This window comes from Megalops cyprinoides, chromosome 12 (assembly GCF_013368585.1).
Source record: "Megalops cyprinoides isolate fMegCyp1 chromosome 12, fMegCyp1.pri, whole genome shotgun sequence".
Classification (NCBI taxonomy): Eukaryota; Metazoa; Chordata; class Actinopteri; order Elopiformes; family Megalopidae; genus Megalops; species Megalops cyprinoides.
Genome location: NC_050594.1, coordinates 23,270,770 through 23,291,370, shown reverse-complemented (window position 1 = coordinate 23,291,370; position 20,601 = coordinate 23,270,770). Strand labels below are relative to the sequence as shown.

At 37.8% G+C, this 20,601-nt stretch overlaps 1 protein-coding gene across 1 annotated transcript; it reads right to left on the bottom strand.

The window, feature by feature from the left end:
• Nucleotides 1–2,392: 2,392 nt before the first annotated feature.
• On the bottom strand, nucleotides 2,393–7,195 carry si:dkey-87k14.1 (leucine-rich repeat transmembrane protein FLRT2). The gene is made up of 2 exons (XM_036542710.1): nucleotides 7,073–7,195; nucleotides 2,393–4,838 (listed from the first exon to the last, which is right to left on the bottom strand). Exon 2 carries the CDS (start codon nucleotides 4,397–4,399, stop codon nucleotides 2,393–2,395), a length of 2,007 nt encoding a protein of 668 aa, XP_036398603.1. The 5' UTR covers nucleotides 4,400–4,838; nucleotides 7,073–7,195.
• Nucleotides 7,196–20,601: the final 13,406 nt, after the last annotated feature.

Here is a 20,601-nt window from a genome sequence, read left to right as displayed (position 1 = left end):
AAAAAGACCTCAAAATTTTTTTCTAAGGGAAGCAGTAAAGATTATGATTGGGATGTAAAATAAATAAACATGATTAGATCCCAATTTTATTTATTACTTTCAAAAAGATTCACTGCTGTATATACATTTGTGCAAAAACATTTAGAGGTTTGAAAGACTTTACATTGTGAGTTATTTTCAAGGCACATACATATTACAACAACAATATTTGTGTAGGAGGGCTAAACAGAAACTTTGGTTCCTGATTAGCAAATCAATTTCTCCACTATACAGCTAATCCTCCAACAGTATAACATGGGCTAAACTTCAGTATTTTTTCAAAGTTATCATTCAGGTCATTTATCACACTGTTAATTTGTTATCTCAGATTTATTTATCTGAATACATTTGATGTGTGATACCTTTGATTCATATGGCAAATTGCAACTAAAACCAGTTGTAGTTTTATCAAACTTATTTTAAAAATTATAAAATATTGTTCTACTCAGAATACTCCATCAGTGAAATAAGAAATATGACAGTGGGATTGTTTGAGTTAACTGCTTGTCCGTAAGGAAAGCAAAAACTTACAGAGTGTCTGGTATGGTTAATGTCCCTAAGAAAAATGCAACTGTATTTCTGTGTAATGTTGATCACATTCATAGCATATTTTAGAAGACTGTCATGGACTGGAGTAAATCACATATCTTTGAATATATCACACAAAACACATGGGCCATAATGACACCAGGCTTATAACTTTAGAGAAAGTAACAAAAATGAATGACACAGACATCTATACAAGCTTCCCCAATGCAGGATAAGGTACCAGATAGATTCCAACCAATCCAACCTGGCCAGCTGTCCTTTTTGATGGGCACTCTTCTTTTACAAAAGTCTTATTGTCTGAAACATGTGACTGTAACTTCTGTTAAATATTCCCATTAAAGTTTTATTCAACCATACAAAGACTGAGGCAGAAAATTAATTGTGGTGGTGCTTATTTAAACAATTTTGCAAGCTGTAATTGATAAGATACTTGGAAACACTTTGATGACCACAGAGAAGCTATTGCCAGTTTTTAGATATCCTTTTTGCATACACACCAATAAGTTCCAAATACAATATGGCAAAATATCAAGAAACACATATCCTCAAACATCTGTTAAATTAAAAATGAAAGCAATGCTTGATTATTTAAGCCTCCAGTTTTGATTCATGATGCCAAGTCAAAAAAGGGTCTGTATTTGTCATTTACAGGCCGTAGATACATAGAGAGTTTTAGAAATCATCTTGTCAAACTAACAGTGCATATGAAAATCGGACAAACACAATTACTATTTTCTTGAAATATCAAATTCAGGAAAAAAAGTAAACAATGGGGATAATGGTGTGCCCTTTACTATATATTGCAAAAGTACTTATATTTACCCTCTGTATGTTTCTTCCTTTGTTGGACAAATTTGTCTTTTAGAAACATATTCATGCTTATAAAGGATATTAAACAGATATATAAACAGTCACTGCACTGTGTTGTTAATGATCAAGTTTATGATTAGTTTAAAATTGCCTACTAAATAGTATCAATGTGCTTGTTTGTGCTGGCAATATATTTACAAAACTTATATTCCAGTATGAAGAAATAAGCAAAGCTAATGATGACAAGGATCGCAGAAAACAAGACATCTTGCCTCTGCACTATTCAAGTTGCTAATTCCTCTCTTATTTAGACTGAAAATAGCTGCCACCTTGTGGCCTGTGTTCACGAATGGAGGAGGATGAGGAATAGTCTCCCTGCATTTAAAATCTAAACATTTTGGACAATTTTTTTTTATAGTTTTTCCTCTTGGACTATGATGGGCAAGGTAGTTTTTAGGAAATTTATCTCCTTTCCAGTGTTATGATTCTCACAAAAGCTCATTTCCTGAATTGCTGGTTTTGTATTCCATGCGCATTCTTTGTCCCATTAGAGGTGTATTTCAGTTCTCCTTTAGAATAACACAATTTGTGTTTCCACTCTAGCCTAATCAGTACTGTTTATATCTTGTGACCGGTATTAATCTTAGCTACTATACTGTTAATGGGTTTGTGTGGTTTTCTTTTAGCAAAGCGCATATTTTGCTTCTGTGGTTAACAAAGTGTGCCAGCCTCAATACTGCTGAAAAGTAAAACAAAACAGCTTCTGTAAGAAGTATCCAGGGAGCTTTGATTGTACAAATTAATCTGTACAGTACTTCATTCAATTTGGAAACTAAAAAAAATAAAATAAAATGAAATAAAAAAGCATACTACTAAGGAATAGAAAAGATAGCAGAATTATAGTCCACAGTATAAATTACATAGTAGACAGGTCTTGGAAAGGTATCTTTCACTGTATTCTTAATACAAATGTTTTACCGTCTTCCGAACACCATCATGTATGGCAGAAATCTGTGTCTGGAACATTGTTCTTGCAGTATGCTATGCTGTTGTTCCCGAACTGACAGTCTCTGAAGCCGATGCCCCCGTTTGGGGTGTAAATGGGTTGTATTCGGAAATCTCCTTTGAGGAGCTGTTCATTATTTAAGGAGACTATCTGAAAGCTGGTTTCAGTCATTTCGAGGATAGAGTTATCCTTCTTTGTCCCTGCTTCACAGTAATCATCTTTTCTTCTCCCTCGGTTATATTTCCACTTTGATGAAGAGGACCTTCCTTTCTTGTGCATATGCCAGCAAAATACACTCAACAGCACCACCAGGACAACAATCACTGCTCCGCCTATCAATCCAGCCAGCAAAAATGGAGAGCTTGGGTCCTGCTGGGTGGCTTGCTCTGGGCCAGTGGCCTTGTTATTGGAGTCAAAAGAAGCAGACTTAGTCGTCGCCTCTGAACAAATTGCATCGTCTGCAGAATGGTAGTTATTGAAAGCATCTAATGGGACTACACAAATGCGATATGTGGACTGAGGCTCCAGATTGCCTAGGCTTAGCCTCTGATGCTCACCGCTCACCAGTCTCTCTTGCACAGTGTCACCTGTCAGGCTGTGATCCATCTTTACCCAAGACACCTTAAAGGCCATGACAGAAAAGACAGACATCCAGCTTACCTGAACACAAGTGTCATTCACAATGTGAAAGGAAATCTGAAGAGGTTCACGGTGGGGGGGGTCGGAAAGTTTAGTCCTGTGTTCGCCATCTCCGTCTAACGTCGGCAGGGGAACGATGGGATGGGAGGATGGTGTGGGCGAAGGTAGATTGGATGGATGTGAGAAGGATGTAACCGAGGCAGGTTTGGTGGAGGTGATGAGGGGAAGGCGGGTGGGCAGGTGTGTGAAATGTGGCACAGGCGCCGTGCTGCTCGGGCACTGGATCAGGTCCATGTTGAGCTCTCTGATTACCATGCCGCGTACCCTCTCAGGCTTTTGGCACATAAATCCGCGGACGTTGAGAGTCCCTGGCAGAGAGTTTAACCACACGATGACCCATTTAATGTTGCAGTCACAGTGCCACAAGTTGTTGCGAACAGTGAGCTGTCTCAGGCTGAAAAGGCCATCAAAGACTCCCTCTGTCAGAGACTGCAGCTGGTTGTTTGAAATATCCAGTTTCTCGAGCTGGCGGAGGTTGGAGAAGGATGTCACAGGGATCTCATTCATTTGATTATCCTGCAAGTTGAGTTTGACTAAAAACTCGGCCGGGAGGTTCGGGGGAGGGACGGTGAGGGAGTTGCGGGCCATGGACAGCTCTCTGAGATTAACTAAATCCTGGAAGGTGCCTGAGGCAATCCCTTCATTGGTGAGCAGGTTTCCATCCAGGATGAGGCGCTCCAGTTCCGTGACATTCTTAAACGCTTCTTCCGCGATGACTGCAATGCGGTTCTCGTCCAGCCGCAACTCCTTCAGGTCCATTGGCAGACCAATCGGAACACTGCTCAGGTGGTTCTTAGTCAAAAACAAGAGCTTAAGGCTGACAGCTTCCCGAAAGGCGGCCTCCTCCACCCCTACAGTGGATATGGAATTGTCATCCAGGTGCAGCTCCTCCAGCTTGGAGAGCTGAGCCAGGGCTGCTCTGGAGATTGTTTGGATATTATTCTCCTGAAGGTGGAGTACCCGGACATTTTTGGGTAAATTTAGGGGAAATTCATCCAGCTGGTTGCCATACAGATAAACTGTTTCGACAGAGGCGACGTTGTGCAGCTCTACAGGAAATCCAGCATTGTTGATTTGGTTGTTGTGGAGGTAGAGAGTCTTATAACCCTCCTGTATTCCAAGAGGCACTGATGTTAGACTCCGTTCGTTACAGTAAACAAAGGTTTTGTCACAGCGACACTCCTCTGGACAGGATGTAGCCTGGTAGAACTGCACATGTAGTCCCAACAGTATGGCTATCCAAGATCTGACAAAAGTTGCCCAGTCTTTATTCCACACTCGTGCCTGTAACTCCATTATGCAAGGTAGGAGGGTCCTGGTAACTCTGACATACAAACAATGGAAAAAAAGGAAATGCAATAAAATCCACCGAAAAGGATTTATTTAAAAGCTTTTGGTGCTTACTTTATTGGTGCGTACACTAGGTCGACGAAGTGCAGGGCATAATCCTGCTATAATTGCCTATCCTAAGATCCAAACGCAAGAGCAATAGGCTCATTAGCTCACATGGGTCCTTTGCTTGCATCTATCCATGCTCAGAGAGGAGATGGAAACTGAGGTCATCACATTTTGCTTTCAGTCCTGTGAGGACCAATTTAAAATCATGTGGTACAGAGTGATGTGGGGAGCGCTCAGCTGGTTTGTCATGCAGGACTCCTCTCTTACACACTTGTCACAGACTGCTGATCCCTGACAGAAGAAGCCTCCCTCGGATTTGACATTTGGATCCGGAGACCTATTCCAATAAAATAAATAGAAGATTAGTACTTCCCAAGACAGTTTCTTCTTGAGAAAGGCTCTCACACTTCATGTTTTCTGAGATTTATGGCCAGGCTTTCATCTGAAATTTCATCCTCTTTCATGTTCAAATACACAATGCACTGGGAAAAAATAGATATAAAAGTGCATGCATTACACCCTCATAATAAAACAAAAAGAACACTGTGCTTCAGTTTAAGTGAAAGACTTGCAAGACTTATGATTTGTATATGTGTGTGTGTGTGTGTGTGCGCGTGTGTTTATGGCAGTTGGTATATTTTGCCACTGTGTAATTTGATTTTGCCATAACAGCTTCAAGTATGAAATATCTATGAATGTGGAGAAATGCTTCTTCCATCATGAAATTTACACATTTGTTACAGAAACACATTGAATTGAGCTAAAGAAAAAAAAAAGCAAATACATTTTCAGAAAAGGCAATGACTCACATCCTTAAAAAAAGATAAATGTTCAAGATCATCAGCACTTTTATATGTGCCTTCACTATCAAAGCCTGTGCAACTGTTTAATCTGTTAAATGTCATTATGATAGACAGGTTCACCAAAGGTTCACTCACACAAGCATTTAAAGTATCCACCATAGTGTTACACAGTGTTAGTGTTTTCTGTCCTACAAGCAATAGATGATTGATATAGGCTGTGGTGGAAATGTATTCAGCAAAAGACACAGGGTCACAAGATAGACACAAGTAGACATGAGATGGAGTTGCATTTTATGGCCTGTTTCTTTTTCAAAAAAGATGTATGAATACTGTCTGTAATTCATTTACAGCACTGCAACCTCTCACACCTTGGGGCCCCTCTTAAGAGGAAAAGTCCCTCGTCAAAGCGTTGAAAAACATCACCTTTGCCAACTTTCTTAAATTGTGTACTTTATAAACAGTGCAATGCGAGAGTCATCATTAAGAAAAAAAAAATAGTCACGGTTTGTGAAATCAAATCAAAATAGTGAAATGTATTATAACACTACTTTGGCAGATTGTAGCCTGCATGATTCATGCCTTTTAGGAATTGCTGGTCCATCGACATATTTATCTGCTCTTGTTTTATACATTTGACCAAGAAATTTCTGTGTAAAGATGTAATACACATTTAAGTTTAGTTAAGGAATGCAATGGTCATTAAAGGCATGCCATTAACCAAACAGAAAGGTTGAAAGGGATCTTAGCAAATCAGTCATTTGCAATAATCTGAATGTGCGGTATGCAGTGAATTTAAAATGCACAATAATACAATTACTGACAAAATGTCAGGCGATACGCATGTGGCATTTGCCCAAAATTGAAACTGTCAATAGAGAACATCCTCAAATGAATGAGGGGTTAAGTGATCACGAAGAGTGCTCCACTTTGCATTTCCTCCACAGCCAAGTTTCTTATTCAATTCATATGGATAAATCTACAGCGCGGTGAAATGTCACTCCTGTTAACAGAGCGCCTAAATGAGGGAACCTCATTTCATAACTATTTGACCCAGATGTATACGCTGATATGCCCGTCTCTGCAATAGGATTAAGCGTGGATTTACTGGAGAGAAATGCAATTAAAAGTTAACGATCATTATTAAGCAGAAATGGCAGGGAGCGGATCAGGTGAACTTCAAAGGCTGTGCAGTGAAGGATGTTCATTTCAATTCAGTCTTGTAGCGGTTGATTTATGATACAGAACATTACAGAAGGGGTGTGAGCCAGGGTTTACATTGAGATGGGAACCATAACAGAGTGCTTACTCTAATTTCCTCAGATGAAATTATTAAAAACTGCCTATTTTGAAGCTCTTTTTTTCTTTTTTCATCATGTAAAGTGTTCAAAGGCAGATAATGAATTATCTAACCAATACGTAAATAAAATACATCTAAATACATGTTAATGAACAATGTTATAAGCTGCTCCATTGTGTGTATGGTATAACAAAAGGATTTATTAATGGTGTGGAAAAAATATTTTTCTAAGTGGACATACTTTTTTGTCAAATGTTAAATTGAAATCACTGCATCTACCACAAATTGTTCTTAACAATACATTGACAGGTAGTGGAAAACTTAAAAAGTTCATTGGCTCATTTATTTTTGGCTGCCTAATTCCCATAACATTCAGTAATTTTATTTATTAATTTATTTAATTAGTCTATGGCTCACTGAATCAATAAATAACTGCATCAGTAAACTACCGTGTGAAACATTGATCTGTACCTTTTTTTGGGGAGGCTTTAGCCCTCTTCATCTTAAATCCTCATAACGTATCTTCATAGTATGTTACTTTTCCTGTCTGTTTCCCCCCTTCCCTCGGAGCACAGGCAGGCTTCACGCACTTCGGATAAGTGACAGTTTCCACGGCACTGGCAGTTCTTTTTGTGGTCCGAGCAGGTCGGCTCTTTGCTCCCCGGCGGTCGCTGATCTTGCGGGCAACATTCTGGTTCAGTCCAGGGGAAGGTTCTGTTCTCCTTTGCTGTCAGGGCTCCACTGCTGCTGTCTGAATCCGCCTCTGTCACCCCCCGGCTCAGTCTGCACCTCAGCTCCGCACTCCCTTCCAGAGATTAAAGGATTACATTAGGCAAAGAGCTGGAAGAGACTTATTGCTCCCACTTCTTCCAAGAGCTCCCCCCCAAAACAGTGAGCATGCACTTCTCGAGACAGCACTCCAATCCTACGGTCATAATGACTCTCGCATCTGATTGTTTATTGCTAATGTAAGACTTGCCTTCTCCCCCTGGAACCCCCGGGAGATGTTTACAGTAATGAATTCAGTTGATAGCGATCTCTCCCTACAGCTCTCCTCTTCTCTCTCTCTCTCTCTCTGTCTTTCTCTCGCTCTTTCTTGCTCTCTCTCTCTCTCTCTCTCTCTCTCTCTCTCTCCCTCACTCTCTCCCTTAGTGTTTCTCACTCTGTCCCTCCCACCCTCACAGAATAAAGAATGCTCCTTTGCTGTAACACAAAGGCACCAGGAAATGGCAGTCTTTTTTTCTCTTGTTATTACTTCATGCTTTTATTCCTTGTTCTTGCTCTTTTTTGTATATGCACTGTGAATGACTGAAAATTCAGTTTGACTTATTCTTTGGATAAACACGTTAAGAAAAAAAAAATCAAGACTTGTATATAGATTTATTTTAATTTACCATTTGTGTGAGCATAGGGTATTTTTGTTGCTATTTGTATTTGCACCAGGATAAGTTGCAGTAAATATACATCACAGTTTGTGATGTATAAAAACTACAGAAGGTGTAATGTAATTTAATGTAATGATCTAATAGAGTATATGCTACATCGGTGTTTCTTTTGTAAAGTACATAATAAATGGGAGAATGCTAACAAACTTATATTTCTACTGAAACTCTCCCTAGAGAAATCTGTGTGATGGTGGATATTTGATACTACCTAAATGTTAAGAGTTGCTGTACAGTGAGTTACAGTATACTGAGATTTGAGTGGCACAGTGTATCCAATGCATGGATTTGCACATGTTCTGACACTCCAATGAGGAAGAAGACACAGGGGTCCCGCTGAGGTGAAACAAATTCTTAATGAGTGTTTTACATCCTTGTGTGTTATGATTTAAAAGTGAAGCAATCCAATGCAAAAATGTGAAGCTTAAAGTGAAATAAAAAAGAGCATTCTCTCTCTCTCTCTCTCTCTCTCTCTCTCACACACACACACACACACACAGACACACAGACAAATTAACTGTTAAGGTCCAATCAAGACAGCAGGCCATTGTGGACTTTGGAGAAGTGGGCCAACTACAGCATATGGCATGTATATATATACAGCATTGTCCTCCTGAGTTCAAGTTTGACTGCTCTGTAATGCTGCAATTCGGCCAACATACTCTGATAACGTCAGTAATTTCTTTTGACTCCACCCACTGGCAAAGCCTGATTCCATGCCCTTCTTGGCTTGCAGACTGAGGTTTAACCTCCCACCTCCCTGCCCATCAGCAGGTTTAGCTAGTCCACCTGTGGTGGGCTCTCTGATTTCTGATCCTGCACATTAATTACCCCAACCGTGCTTAAGTAACAAACCCTGTGTGGCAGCGCTTACACCTGGAGTTGTAATGCTTCACAGAACAGAAGGAGGAGAAGAACTTTGGGAGCCGAATGAGATTTGATGTTAATATATTTTTCCGCATGGCCTAGCCTGCCCCTGCGCCATGATGAAGGAGAGCTTCATAAGCTGGACACTCATGTTTTATTCCAAAGACCATGGAGGGCACCAGCCAGCTATTTTCTCCCTGACCTTGATGTTCCTTTGCCAGCTCGATTAGCATACACAATAAATGCTGAATGGAAATGGCTTGATATTGGCAATTGCTGTTTAATTACAGTTGTGTCCATTCTGTCAATGTAGATATTGGAGTGGCATCAAATTAATGACAAGCGGATGGCTTAATGGATGGCCCATGGGCGAAAAATGCTATACAGTATGCTGATTTTGTCATGCATGATTGATCAGTCTTATCAATTTGCGATCATTAGTCACCGATGACAAGGGGGAATGTGAGACTTCTAACAGATGATGATGATGCATATTTTACAGAAGGAACAGTCTCTGCTGGCTTATGAAAATAAATTGGATATGTTTCAGGAAATACAACCCCTCCTTTATTGTTTCTTGAGCTTGTTACTGTAGGTAGCATCATTTATATGTCAACATCCCACTTTTATGTGTCATTCTCTGAAGCTTTTGAGTGTAATTTTTGGATGCCAAACACCACAGCTGTTGCCTTCCTATCCCCCCTCCATCCTCAAAATTAAATTTCCATCAAAATCTGGCTGTTCGATAGTAATTAAATAATGGGCTATATGAAGCATGCATAGGCGAGGATCTGTTTATAATCTTTAAACAGATTGGGTTTAAAACTGGAGGGGCATGTGTTCATATCAAATGAGATTATGGATATAAAAGGCTTCAAAAGCAGGGCTAACTCCTTGTTTGTGGGCAGCACAATTGCACTGGATTATATGAAACTGAAATGCATAGAAAATGTTCTGATATATGGCATATTAGATTGTTGTAACTAATGCTCTACATACATGCCTAATGTACACAGTTATGTATTTAGTTAAATAGATAAATATGTTTATTAATGTTAAAGCAGATAGTTTTAAAGAGATTTTTAAGACTTTACAGTATGTACAATAAACTGTATGGCAGCCAGTAAGCAGAGCTGCAAATTCAACACATTTTGTCAAGGTGGCAGTAGTGTACAGGATTGTATTCTACCTGAAACAGGCTTGATCTTCAAGATCTCGTAATTGTTTTGTTTTTTCTTTCTTAATTTGACTTTATGTCTGATTATATAATGACTGTTGTGTTGTGTGCTATTTATAATCTACCTATGGATCATAGTGTGACATTAGTGGTACGTTTGCAGAACACTCAAACATACCATTCGGAAGTCACTGAGCAGTTTGTGGGTTGGTATTTGAAATATTCCATCGACCAAACAGTGTACATAACTTCAGATGTTTAAAAATCTGTCTTGTACCGTGAGCCCCGTGGTCTTATTTTGTGCTGATATTTATATGGGGAATACATTGTGAATATTCTTCTCCCATGTGCATCACAAATACAGGATGACCAGTCCCTTTGCAAATCTCACACACACATTTCACACTTCAGGCGCACAATTATACCAAAGGAATCAGATGTAAAGTATTAGGCTATGTCATCATAACGTGATAGATGGATTTGAATTCCAACTGACACTTATAAATTATCAGGTAATTGCCATGATATGACATAAAGTGATATGATCTGCATCTTCTCTTTTCTCCCACATCTTATGCTGGATAAATCAAATCTGCTCACAATAGTAAGAGGTGTTAGACAATATACATTTATTTCAGAAGTATCACTTCAACTCTGGATGCACATATATGTCATTTTCTATCAAAAAGGGTCTTTGGGAAAGTTTGGTCAGTGAACAGACAAAACAGCCAATTCAAAAATCAAAACAAAAGAAACAAATACAAAGAAAACGTTCAGACCAAGGCAACTTAACTCCTTGATTTATTTAATCGGTACTTTTCTCAGCTGGAGGTGAATGCGCCTGGAAAATAAATGTTCCGCTGGGTCATTGCAGATGGATGTTGCTCACATGTGTTTCAAGCTGTAAAAACAGTGACCAGTAAAAAAAGGCAGCGATAGATATACAAGGGGGAATAAGAGGTTGTATCCTTTGCTTTTTCATGTCACAGCATATGTGAATGTCTGCTGAGGGGTTCAGCAAAGGAAGTCACAGTGCAGGTGGGTGCATTTTTGGACCCATGCTGATGCGCAGTAATTTGGTAAGTATTGCTGCATGTACAATGACTCAACATGTCATGTGAAATCTTAATTTGGCAACCTCAGTATTTGCTAGCAACTGACACATTGACCTTGCGCTGCATCTGCACCTGCATTTATGTTGTGTTCGCCTCATGCAAGCATTCTAAAGCAAAAAAACAACTGCTATTTGCATGCCGTAATGTATGTCTTGTCAGTAATAATACAGTGGATATCTGTTTTTTATTTAAATTAACAAATGTAAATCTGCAATGAAGCAAAATAATATTAACGAACATAAATAATAGCTCCTGACTCTTCTCTCTAAAGCCACAATGTACTTTTCTCCTCTGGTTTTGTCTTTATTTGATCACTTTAAAACAGCTCTGTTGAAGCTGCACATGAGAATTTGTTGACAAGATTTTCCTTCTATCTCCAGTGGAGTGTTTAAAGTTACCACCTCAGAATGCAGTCTCTTTTGCAGTTACCTGCTTGAAAGGTTATACTTCAAGGGCTGTATGTTTGTGACCACACCACCCATCTGTCCTGAGCCACCCATGTTGCAAGCATGAATTTTCCTTGTTTGTATTTTGGTGACATTCACCCAACAAGGTAAAATTGACTCATGCCATGAAGGACTGCTATTTTGCATCACACTCTCAAAAATGTGTTTCATTTACAAAAGCAACACCATGTGTGACTCCTGATGTTCCAAACAGTCTGAAAGGTAAGCATTTCCCCTGAGAGCTTCATGCTTACCTGATACTGACTTCAAATTCCTCGTTATCTATGTGATGATATTTTTATCTGTGAACTGAGAGCTTCTGTAGTAAATAACAAATACTTTATAATTTTAAGGGCAGAAAAAAAATATTTACATAATTTCTGTTCTTGGCATTGCAATATTTTAACTACAGCATTATCTGCTTTTGGCATTTGGAGAAATGTGACTGGTATTATTTACCACTCAACCACATGCCAGTAATTATGGGATGGTTATACATTTAACAAAATATATGATGCTTTGCCTTTAACAAATTTAACCAGGTTTTTTTCCCCCTGATATACAGACATATCACAGCTTTATAAATGAGGCTTCAGGCTATGTGAAAGAATCAGCCTTGCTGCTATGAATACCTTGACTTGGGGAATATCAGTCAAAATCCTTACCCATTTTTCTGTAATATGTACATACCCTAATGAAAAGTTATTTGAGACACTAGCTCAAAAAGCATTAGTTATTGAATCTTGGGACTTTCTTTAAAACGTATTTGTCATGTAACTTAGCTTGTTGAGCCCTTTCTTAAAGTCGTCATAAACCATTTTCACATTACTACAATTACTGATTATTTTTTGGCACAAGCATCTATCAATTATAATATATGAGAATGATGTGAAAACATATAACATATTGCAGTTCAATGTCATAATGTGTTATGGCTAGAATTTACACAGGTTTTACATTAGTCACATTACTTATTATGATGAATTCTGTTATGAATATAAACATAATGGCTTTTATACATATGTGACACTACTTTAAAATACCTCCTTGTAATTTATGAATAAAGCTCTAAGTAATGAGAAATGTATATCATTTCAGCCAAAATGCATAGGGAAATTGCTGTCAAAAGTGATGGACAACTGATGTAATAGCCTCTGATGTCATATGACAAATATTGGTGTTAAGTACTGTTAGGAGACAGTTCTGTGGAGCGGCATGGCGTTCGATACGGAGACAAGCGATGTGTATTAGAATACAAAGGGATGTCGCTACATCCAACCAGAGCCGAAAGGCAGCTCTTGATGACAACAGTCTGAGGAACACGGGGTTCCCCATGACAATTATATGGACCTCACTTCCAAAGTTTGATCCATACGAAGCCAATTAGGTAATAAGGTTCAGGAGAGACCCAATTAGAGAGGGAGCTGTTTAGCAATGCGCAACTCCACAGAACCAAATCAAAAACAGCACCCCCTTTGGTCATTGTAAGTCATATGTAAATGTACCTACTATAAGTGTGTAAAAAAGAACTACATCCTATACCTGTTGAACTTCTGCTCCATGCTGTTGTTCCCACAGCCGGCTGTGCAAATAAACCTTCCTGACTTTGCTACAAACATCGAATCTGCTTCTTCATCGGAATAAAACTCGTTTTGGTATTTGGGACATCTACCAAGTATCAACTAGATAAAAGGAATGATTGTAGATTGTTGATAGATAGAATGATAGATAGAATGATAGATTGGTTCTCTGGGCATTTATCATTGGAAGCCTAAATTGTATAGTTTGAATTGATAGCTTGTATTAACAGTTGCAGCTTGGGTGGAGCCATTGCCATTGGCCTTAATCTGAAATGCCCAATATGAGGTATTTGTGATTAGTTATTGTAACTGTTAATAGCATCTGTACATTAATCATAAATATTTTCTTCAGACATGCAGAGCTTCACAGAACACAAGCACTGTGTTCAGGGAAGAAGTTGAGCAGGTTTGCCGTTGAAAGTGCAACCTGCAACTTCATCCCAAAAGGAAAAAAGCATGCAACCAGTCTTTTCCAATGAAGTGTAAATGTTTGGTGTTACCCCAAGATATTACACGAATACATTTGGACTCTCTCCCCAACCATTCAAAAAGATACACACTGTCTATTGAAAAAAATCCAAAGGAAAAGATACCCCTAATCCAAAGAAAGGCTCAAAGCCTCAAACACACCAGGACTGAGGACCCAGTGTGCCCACTGTCCTATTCATCACATTGAGATTGTCAACCTCTCAGCCTGTTAGGTGAATTATGAGCAGGCTCATATCACTGTTTTAATGCTCCTGCTGGTATGGTGCCTAATGCTTGTTTCTTTGGAGGCTGGGAAAAGGGAGAGGCACTGTTGAGGGATGAATGTTCTTACAGAGAGGAACCACTTTTAAAACCATGCCAGCTGAAGCCTCCATTTCCCTTGTGTTAACTGTGTGGTCTTGATGATGCTGAGTCCACAGTTATGATTTTGCTCCTTGATAAGTTTGCATTTGTGACACATGTGAACCAAGAAAAAAGTGATAGCTCTCTGTCCCCTGTGACCACGAAAGGAGGTCCCTGTACTGGGGAAGGGCAACTAGGGTTAAGAGACAGCAAGACGCAGCATCCTCCACTTTATATACTATGCCCTTTGTGGTCTGTGTCCATGTAAATGCATATCTCTAGTCTTGTACAAATGGTGAAATACCCTCAACTCCTACTCTCTAAACATCACTGTTTCTCAGATGAATTGGACCCGCTGGTAATGGTAGCAACTTATTCACCATTCACCTTGAAAGGGTTCTGTATTTATTATAGTATCTAGCATTTGTTCTGTTCATATTTCACACAAATTAAATATTACAGCATCAGCTCAGAATTTTTAGTTCACTGCTCCCATATCAAAGAAATTGGCTCTCTGCAGATGTGTGATTTGTGTATGACAGCTAGTATTACAACAGCAGGTGTGGCAGGTGTAAATTGCTGGCTAGCAAGTTGAACAATTCGAAATGATTGTCTTTTTTTTATACATCCATGGAATATTTTATATCCCAACAGAGCTCTGTATGATGTTCTCTCTCCCTGTTTGCCCCATTTAATAGCATTTTCTTACTGTAAATAATTTTCACTGAAATTTCTGGAAAGAAAAGAATGAATCACAGAGCTTGTCAGCTAACTGTATTTTTGCAAAGAAAATTAGCATCATAAAAACAAATTAATGAATTAAGGAGTGAGTAAATTCAAACATTAAATAAATTAATTACATTGTATTATTAACAATATATTATAACAATAGTATATTTTAAAATATGTATGCAGATGTAACAGCAAGCTGTGTTTTGCATTTCTAAACAGTTCACAAGATTTGAAGATCACTTTTTAAGCAGAGAAAATGTGTCTGGAAGCTTATAATATGAATTAATAACAGAAATATGGAAGATAATTACTAATTAAATATAATACATTAAGTCACATATGTGCTGTAATTTGATGGTAACTCTACCCCGTCAAACTATACACCTATTATTGGCAACCAAACATCAATATTAACAAAGCAAATAAATAATTTGATATATTTCCTTTGCAAAAACTTATGCCAAACATTGGTGTTCACAACTAGTGGAAAATAAAAAAATAAAGAAAAAAATAATACTTATGTAAAACAAACCATTCTTCATGCGTGACCTCAGACTCTAAACTCATACCTGCTCTGTACTCCCAAAAAATCTTAGTACTGAGGAGAAACAGTTCAGCTGTCAGTTCAGTTTGAGAGCTGTCCAGATGGTCAAAGCCAAAGGCTGCTCCACTCTGCTGAGTTAGAGTGATTCTTACTGCATAAATGCCAGGTGGAGTCAGAAGGGGCTTGCTTCACTTGATCCGGGCTTCCAGTGCCTGAGAGACTCATGGTTTCCCTTCCTCCCACATGGAAACCATAGCAAAATGAGAAACTACTGGCTGCCAAAATTAATCCCAGGGGTACTTACTAAAATGAAATACAACAGACTTGTATCCACTTTGGTTCCTGAATCCAGAGTGGTACTAAAATGAGAACGTTCATATCATCAGTAGTGCATTTTTTCCACAAACATTTGCCATCCATTGCTTTCTAAAACATTTATGACTCCTGCCATAACTAGACAAGTCAAGGGCTATGGTCAGTCTCTATCTAGCAAGTCAGCCCTCTGTGCCTTGTTTTTCTTTAAAGGAAAAAATTCCCCAAAATTGGATTCAGAGGAAAAAAATGTAATTAGGACATTATGACTCTAAATGTGTTACACTGTTACTTGATTATAGAAATTGCCAATGGATGGTATTTAATTTAATGCATTTAATCACACTGAAATAATATAGATTGCACATCCATTTTAGAGACACATTTAGAAATAGCATGTGGATTGTTACTGTGTGCAGGATGTAGTAAAATGGTTTCAGCAAATTATCTGTGAACCTGGGAATACTGGGCTTGAATCTCTGGAGCAAGGTGTCTTGACTCAATTGGTCTAGAAGCAATTTTGTTGTAACAATTGGTTATGAGCGCCAATCACAATAAGATGATTAGCTCACTGTGCAAAAGAGCCAATTCCAGGGATGAAAGTGGTTTTAAACTCTTACTGGTATTGTACGATCAGTGCTCCCTTTCTTATACTGTAACTCAAATGACTACCTTTCATGCTGTTACTCAGTTTATAGTATTCTTTTATAATGAATTCAACTTGATTACCTATAGTCAAACAACACAATAGACCAACATCGATGTCCAGCATTCTGTGGGCAATTTTATTACGAATGGCACTATTATAACTGCACATCAGCATTTTACAATGCATTGTATCCTTGGGTATCCATTTCCTTTAGTTCTAAATCTAGTTCGCACATATCCTTTCAAACATGTTAGTACAATGGTAATACTCCAGATAGCCAGATTAGGTAGAGTTAGCTAGCCAGCTCACTAACATTAGATTGCCTATAATAAGCTTGCATATTTTTTAAGATATTGAATGGGGCAGTTTATTATCCATAAAGGTAGCAAGACAGAATGCAATGAAAACCACTTAACTGTATAAAACCATTGCACTTCCACATACCCTCAGCACCTACCTGTTCGAAAGGAGCAAGCAACGCATCAATTCAGTCTGTGCAACATCTGCTACAATTTGAACAGTAGCTTGCTAGCAAGGTTACATTGAATATAGGCCCATCCATACTGCCAATCAAGAGACCATTGTGTAAATACAGTTGCAAATGAAAAAAAAAAAAAAAACTTCATGTTAGATCTGACACCATTGTCCTAGCAAGCTAGTTAGTGCATGGTCTGTACAACTAACTAAATACTAGAGCAATGGCAATCCAACATTGTCCCTGTGTGGGATGCAAGGGCACACAATATGCCATCATACAATACCTCCACACTTATTTAAATTGATGGCTCCATATAAAAGTTCAACAACATGTTCAAATAGGGCCTATTGTAATCCTTATTTCTGGTTTGCTTTTGCTGTATTATTGTATTGTTGTATTGTATCAATTTACATTTCACAGTGTGCAACTTTGTACCACCCATTTTAAGAGATAGGCCTACAGGGGCATAAATTGAGCCTGAATCCCAAAAACTGAAAAATATGTGATACCCCCTAAAAAAACTCAACTCCTTTGTTAGCCCCTATATAAATAACTTACAAGGATGTTATAATAATAATTTACTGCTTAAATTCTGCAGGCATATTTTGGATATGTAAAGCACATGTTATGAAATTATATCTCTGATAAGATTATAGTATATCCAGTAATCAACATCAATGTGATGTTCCATGCTTTGTTATTTTTCACATAGTATTATTTGAAATAACAAACTGAATGGAACATCTACAATCAGTAATACATTTATAATATTTACATGCACCACATAATTCATTTTTATTTAGTCTCTGTTAGCTTATGAACAGAAGTGACTAGGTAATAATGTGGCCATGTTCTTTTATTGGTCACTTTTTTCCTGATTTTCATGTAATTAGGGTATTTTGCAAATGCCAAAGCAGCTGAGAAAAGTTCAAACATGCACTTGTATGCATTGCTTAAAAAAAAGAAAAAAAAACTGTCAGGTTTGTTTTCATATCAAACGTTTATGCATAAATTGCAGTGTTGCTTTTGGCTTTGAGTGGGGGTGAGAGCTGTGATCTTTGTTACCACTTGGCACAACTACTGACAAGGCATGAAAGGTTCACTGCTTAAACTTACTTCACCATCTGTAAGAGGTTCACAGACACACTAGACACTCACAGATCCATCCAAAGAAGTCATTTGCCTTCTTGGATACCTGACCCCTGCATTCTAACTGCTCAACTGTCCTGTCTTCTACCCCTATATGTGAGCAGACAGGACATGGCAGGTATTTTTGTTTTCATTCTTTATGACTCTATATATAACTTAGTTTTGTCTATATGAAAGCTGATTTGCAAACATGGAAACCTAAGGCAAGGAATTAATTATGCCTCTGTTCCTCTGCATGATTTTGGATACACTTCTGATGGGAGTGTCATCTTTTTCCTCCACTACTGCCATACAATTTTACACTTAATATATTAAATTAGCAGCAATAAGATCATATGCAGTTAGCATAAGAGTATAGTTTGGCAATACTTTCTGTGTTTGAAATGTTTGAAATGAGCAGATCTGAAGAAGTGGAGGATTAAATGTTAGAAAATAAGTAACCTCCATATTCAGGATAGTAAACTTTCAGTTCTCCATCTGCAGACCTCAGAGCAGGACATCCATTGAACAGTTACTTAAATTGGCAGCTCCACCTTAGCTGAAAATGCAGCTAATAAAGACAAGCTGTACATTCTTAGTCCAGGAAATGTGACTGTAATACACCCACACATATACATGCTTTTAATGTTTGCCAAAATAATGGAATATAACAGAATGCAAGGATCCCTCTGTAATGCATGATCTATTTATAGAAGGAGTGCGTAAATTGTCAAGCCACAAAGTCTCACATCTAACCACATCTATTTCTCCTCAGCCTACTTTGCCCACGTCATCCATTTTATCAGAACATGAACTGAGAAAGACCAGTCTTGGCCTGGACCAAGGTTATATAAATCCAAGAAAATTGAAGTACAAACACATTAAAGTTAAGCTACATCTGGGTGACTGTACAAGGCTGTATCAATTACTCCCAATTTTTAAGACATACTATGCCTCTGCCAGACAAATGTGAGTTTGAAATATATGATGTTCATTTTTTCACATTTTCTGCATTGTATTTTATTTGAGAGTAGCTGCCAGTGTGGACAGTTTCATTCAAATTGAATGGCATGAACAAAAACCCTTTGTGCTTTACTTGTGGAAGTTTTAGTCTGGTGAGACAAAGATGGCTAGTTTGTAGATTACGCCTTGCTTTCCATATGGCATCACTGAAGCGGTAAACCCCTTCTCAATCTGTAATCCCATCTGGTCATTTTGGTGAGCCGTCAGTTTTTGACCTTTTGCTTCCACATGTTAGCTACCAAAAAAAAAAAAAAAAAAAAATCTGCTCCACGTTTGTCAGTGTGCCACACAAATAATATTATTTAAAATTTCCCATAACTCATGACAGTACCATAACACAGTAATCCTGGGTATCATATATAGTGGCCATATATCACTCTTACTGCCTCATTTTCACCACTGACCATTGATGTAAGTGGGCTAATGGATGATGGTAATGCAAGATATATTAATGAGAAAGATCAGTTTCTGCTCTAATTATTTACCAGTGGGTTGTACCCGGGAAGATAATTCTTCCTCAGGTGGCACCGGGCCGAACACCAGCGTCTGCCACCCTGAGCAGATTAATTGAAGCATACCGCTGCAAATGAATCACATATGGCTAATATCCTTCTGCTCAACTTCACTCTGAAAGGGAAAATTATCTTTTTAGACCTACTTTATGACACTTTGCCTCTTCCATTCCTCACTAAAAGAGCAGCCAAGGTCATCAGTTGGAGCCCAGCTTTGAAATATATGAGATATAATGTATTGTATAATTCATATATTTTAGATTTGAATTCTGCTCTGCACAGTTCATCTCATGACATATTAGATTAATTACTGTGGCTCACAGAAGCAAAAGCCTGTGCACCTGTCCCATCTCAGTGATACATCAACATTAAGAAATCAGTGTTTAATAATTATTATTTAGGCTGTACAAGCCAAACACACAGCACTAGTCTCAGAAGTTGATCATTCAAATTTGCTTTTACGGTTTTCGTTCTATGCCATTTTAGGCCAGATTTTGAGATGAGTTTTATTTTTGAAACTATTATTTGAAGAAAAAAAAAAAGATTTCTTATCAAAGTTTTTGCACTAATCCTTTGTAGTTATAAATGACTTACAATTAATCTATTAATTCACAAGGATTGTCCTAATCAGACACATAAAAAGGAGTTGATTTTGTTCTGCAAACTGTGTCTTTCATATGATTTTTATTTTTTCAATTAACATCTACTGATGCCACAGAAACAATCCGTAAAAAGCCTAAATATTTTTGCTGTTGTTTTTTAAATGGTTCACACAAAATGCAGGCTTTTCTTTACAAATATTTTTGAAAATATGTATGTACAAATTTATGATTTGTAAATTTAAGTTTTTGAATGCTTAAAATATTTTTGTTAAAGATATCAGTACTCTCAATGGTGCTTATTTTGTAAGTATATGCAATGTGAAAGTTAAAGTAAAGTAAAGTTATGTGAGTAACTTGGCTTTTTGCATGTTGAAGGTGTTTTGTTATAGATATCAGTTTTTTTTTTTTTTTTTTTTTGAACATGCACATTATATTCATGAAGAGAAGCCAAACAAATGTGGTGAGAAATGCATTACATTGTTGTCATTTAAGCAGATGCTCTTACCCAGAGTGACTTGCACAGTTTTATCCATCCAAAAAGTTGCATCCATTTTTACAGGTT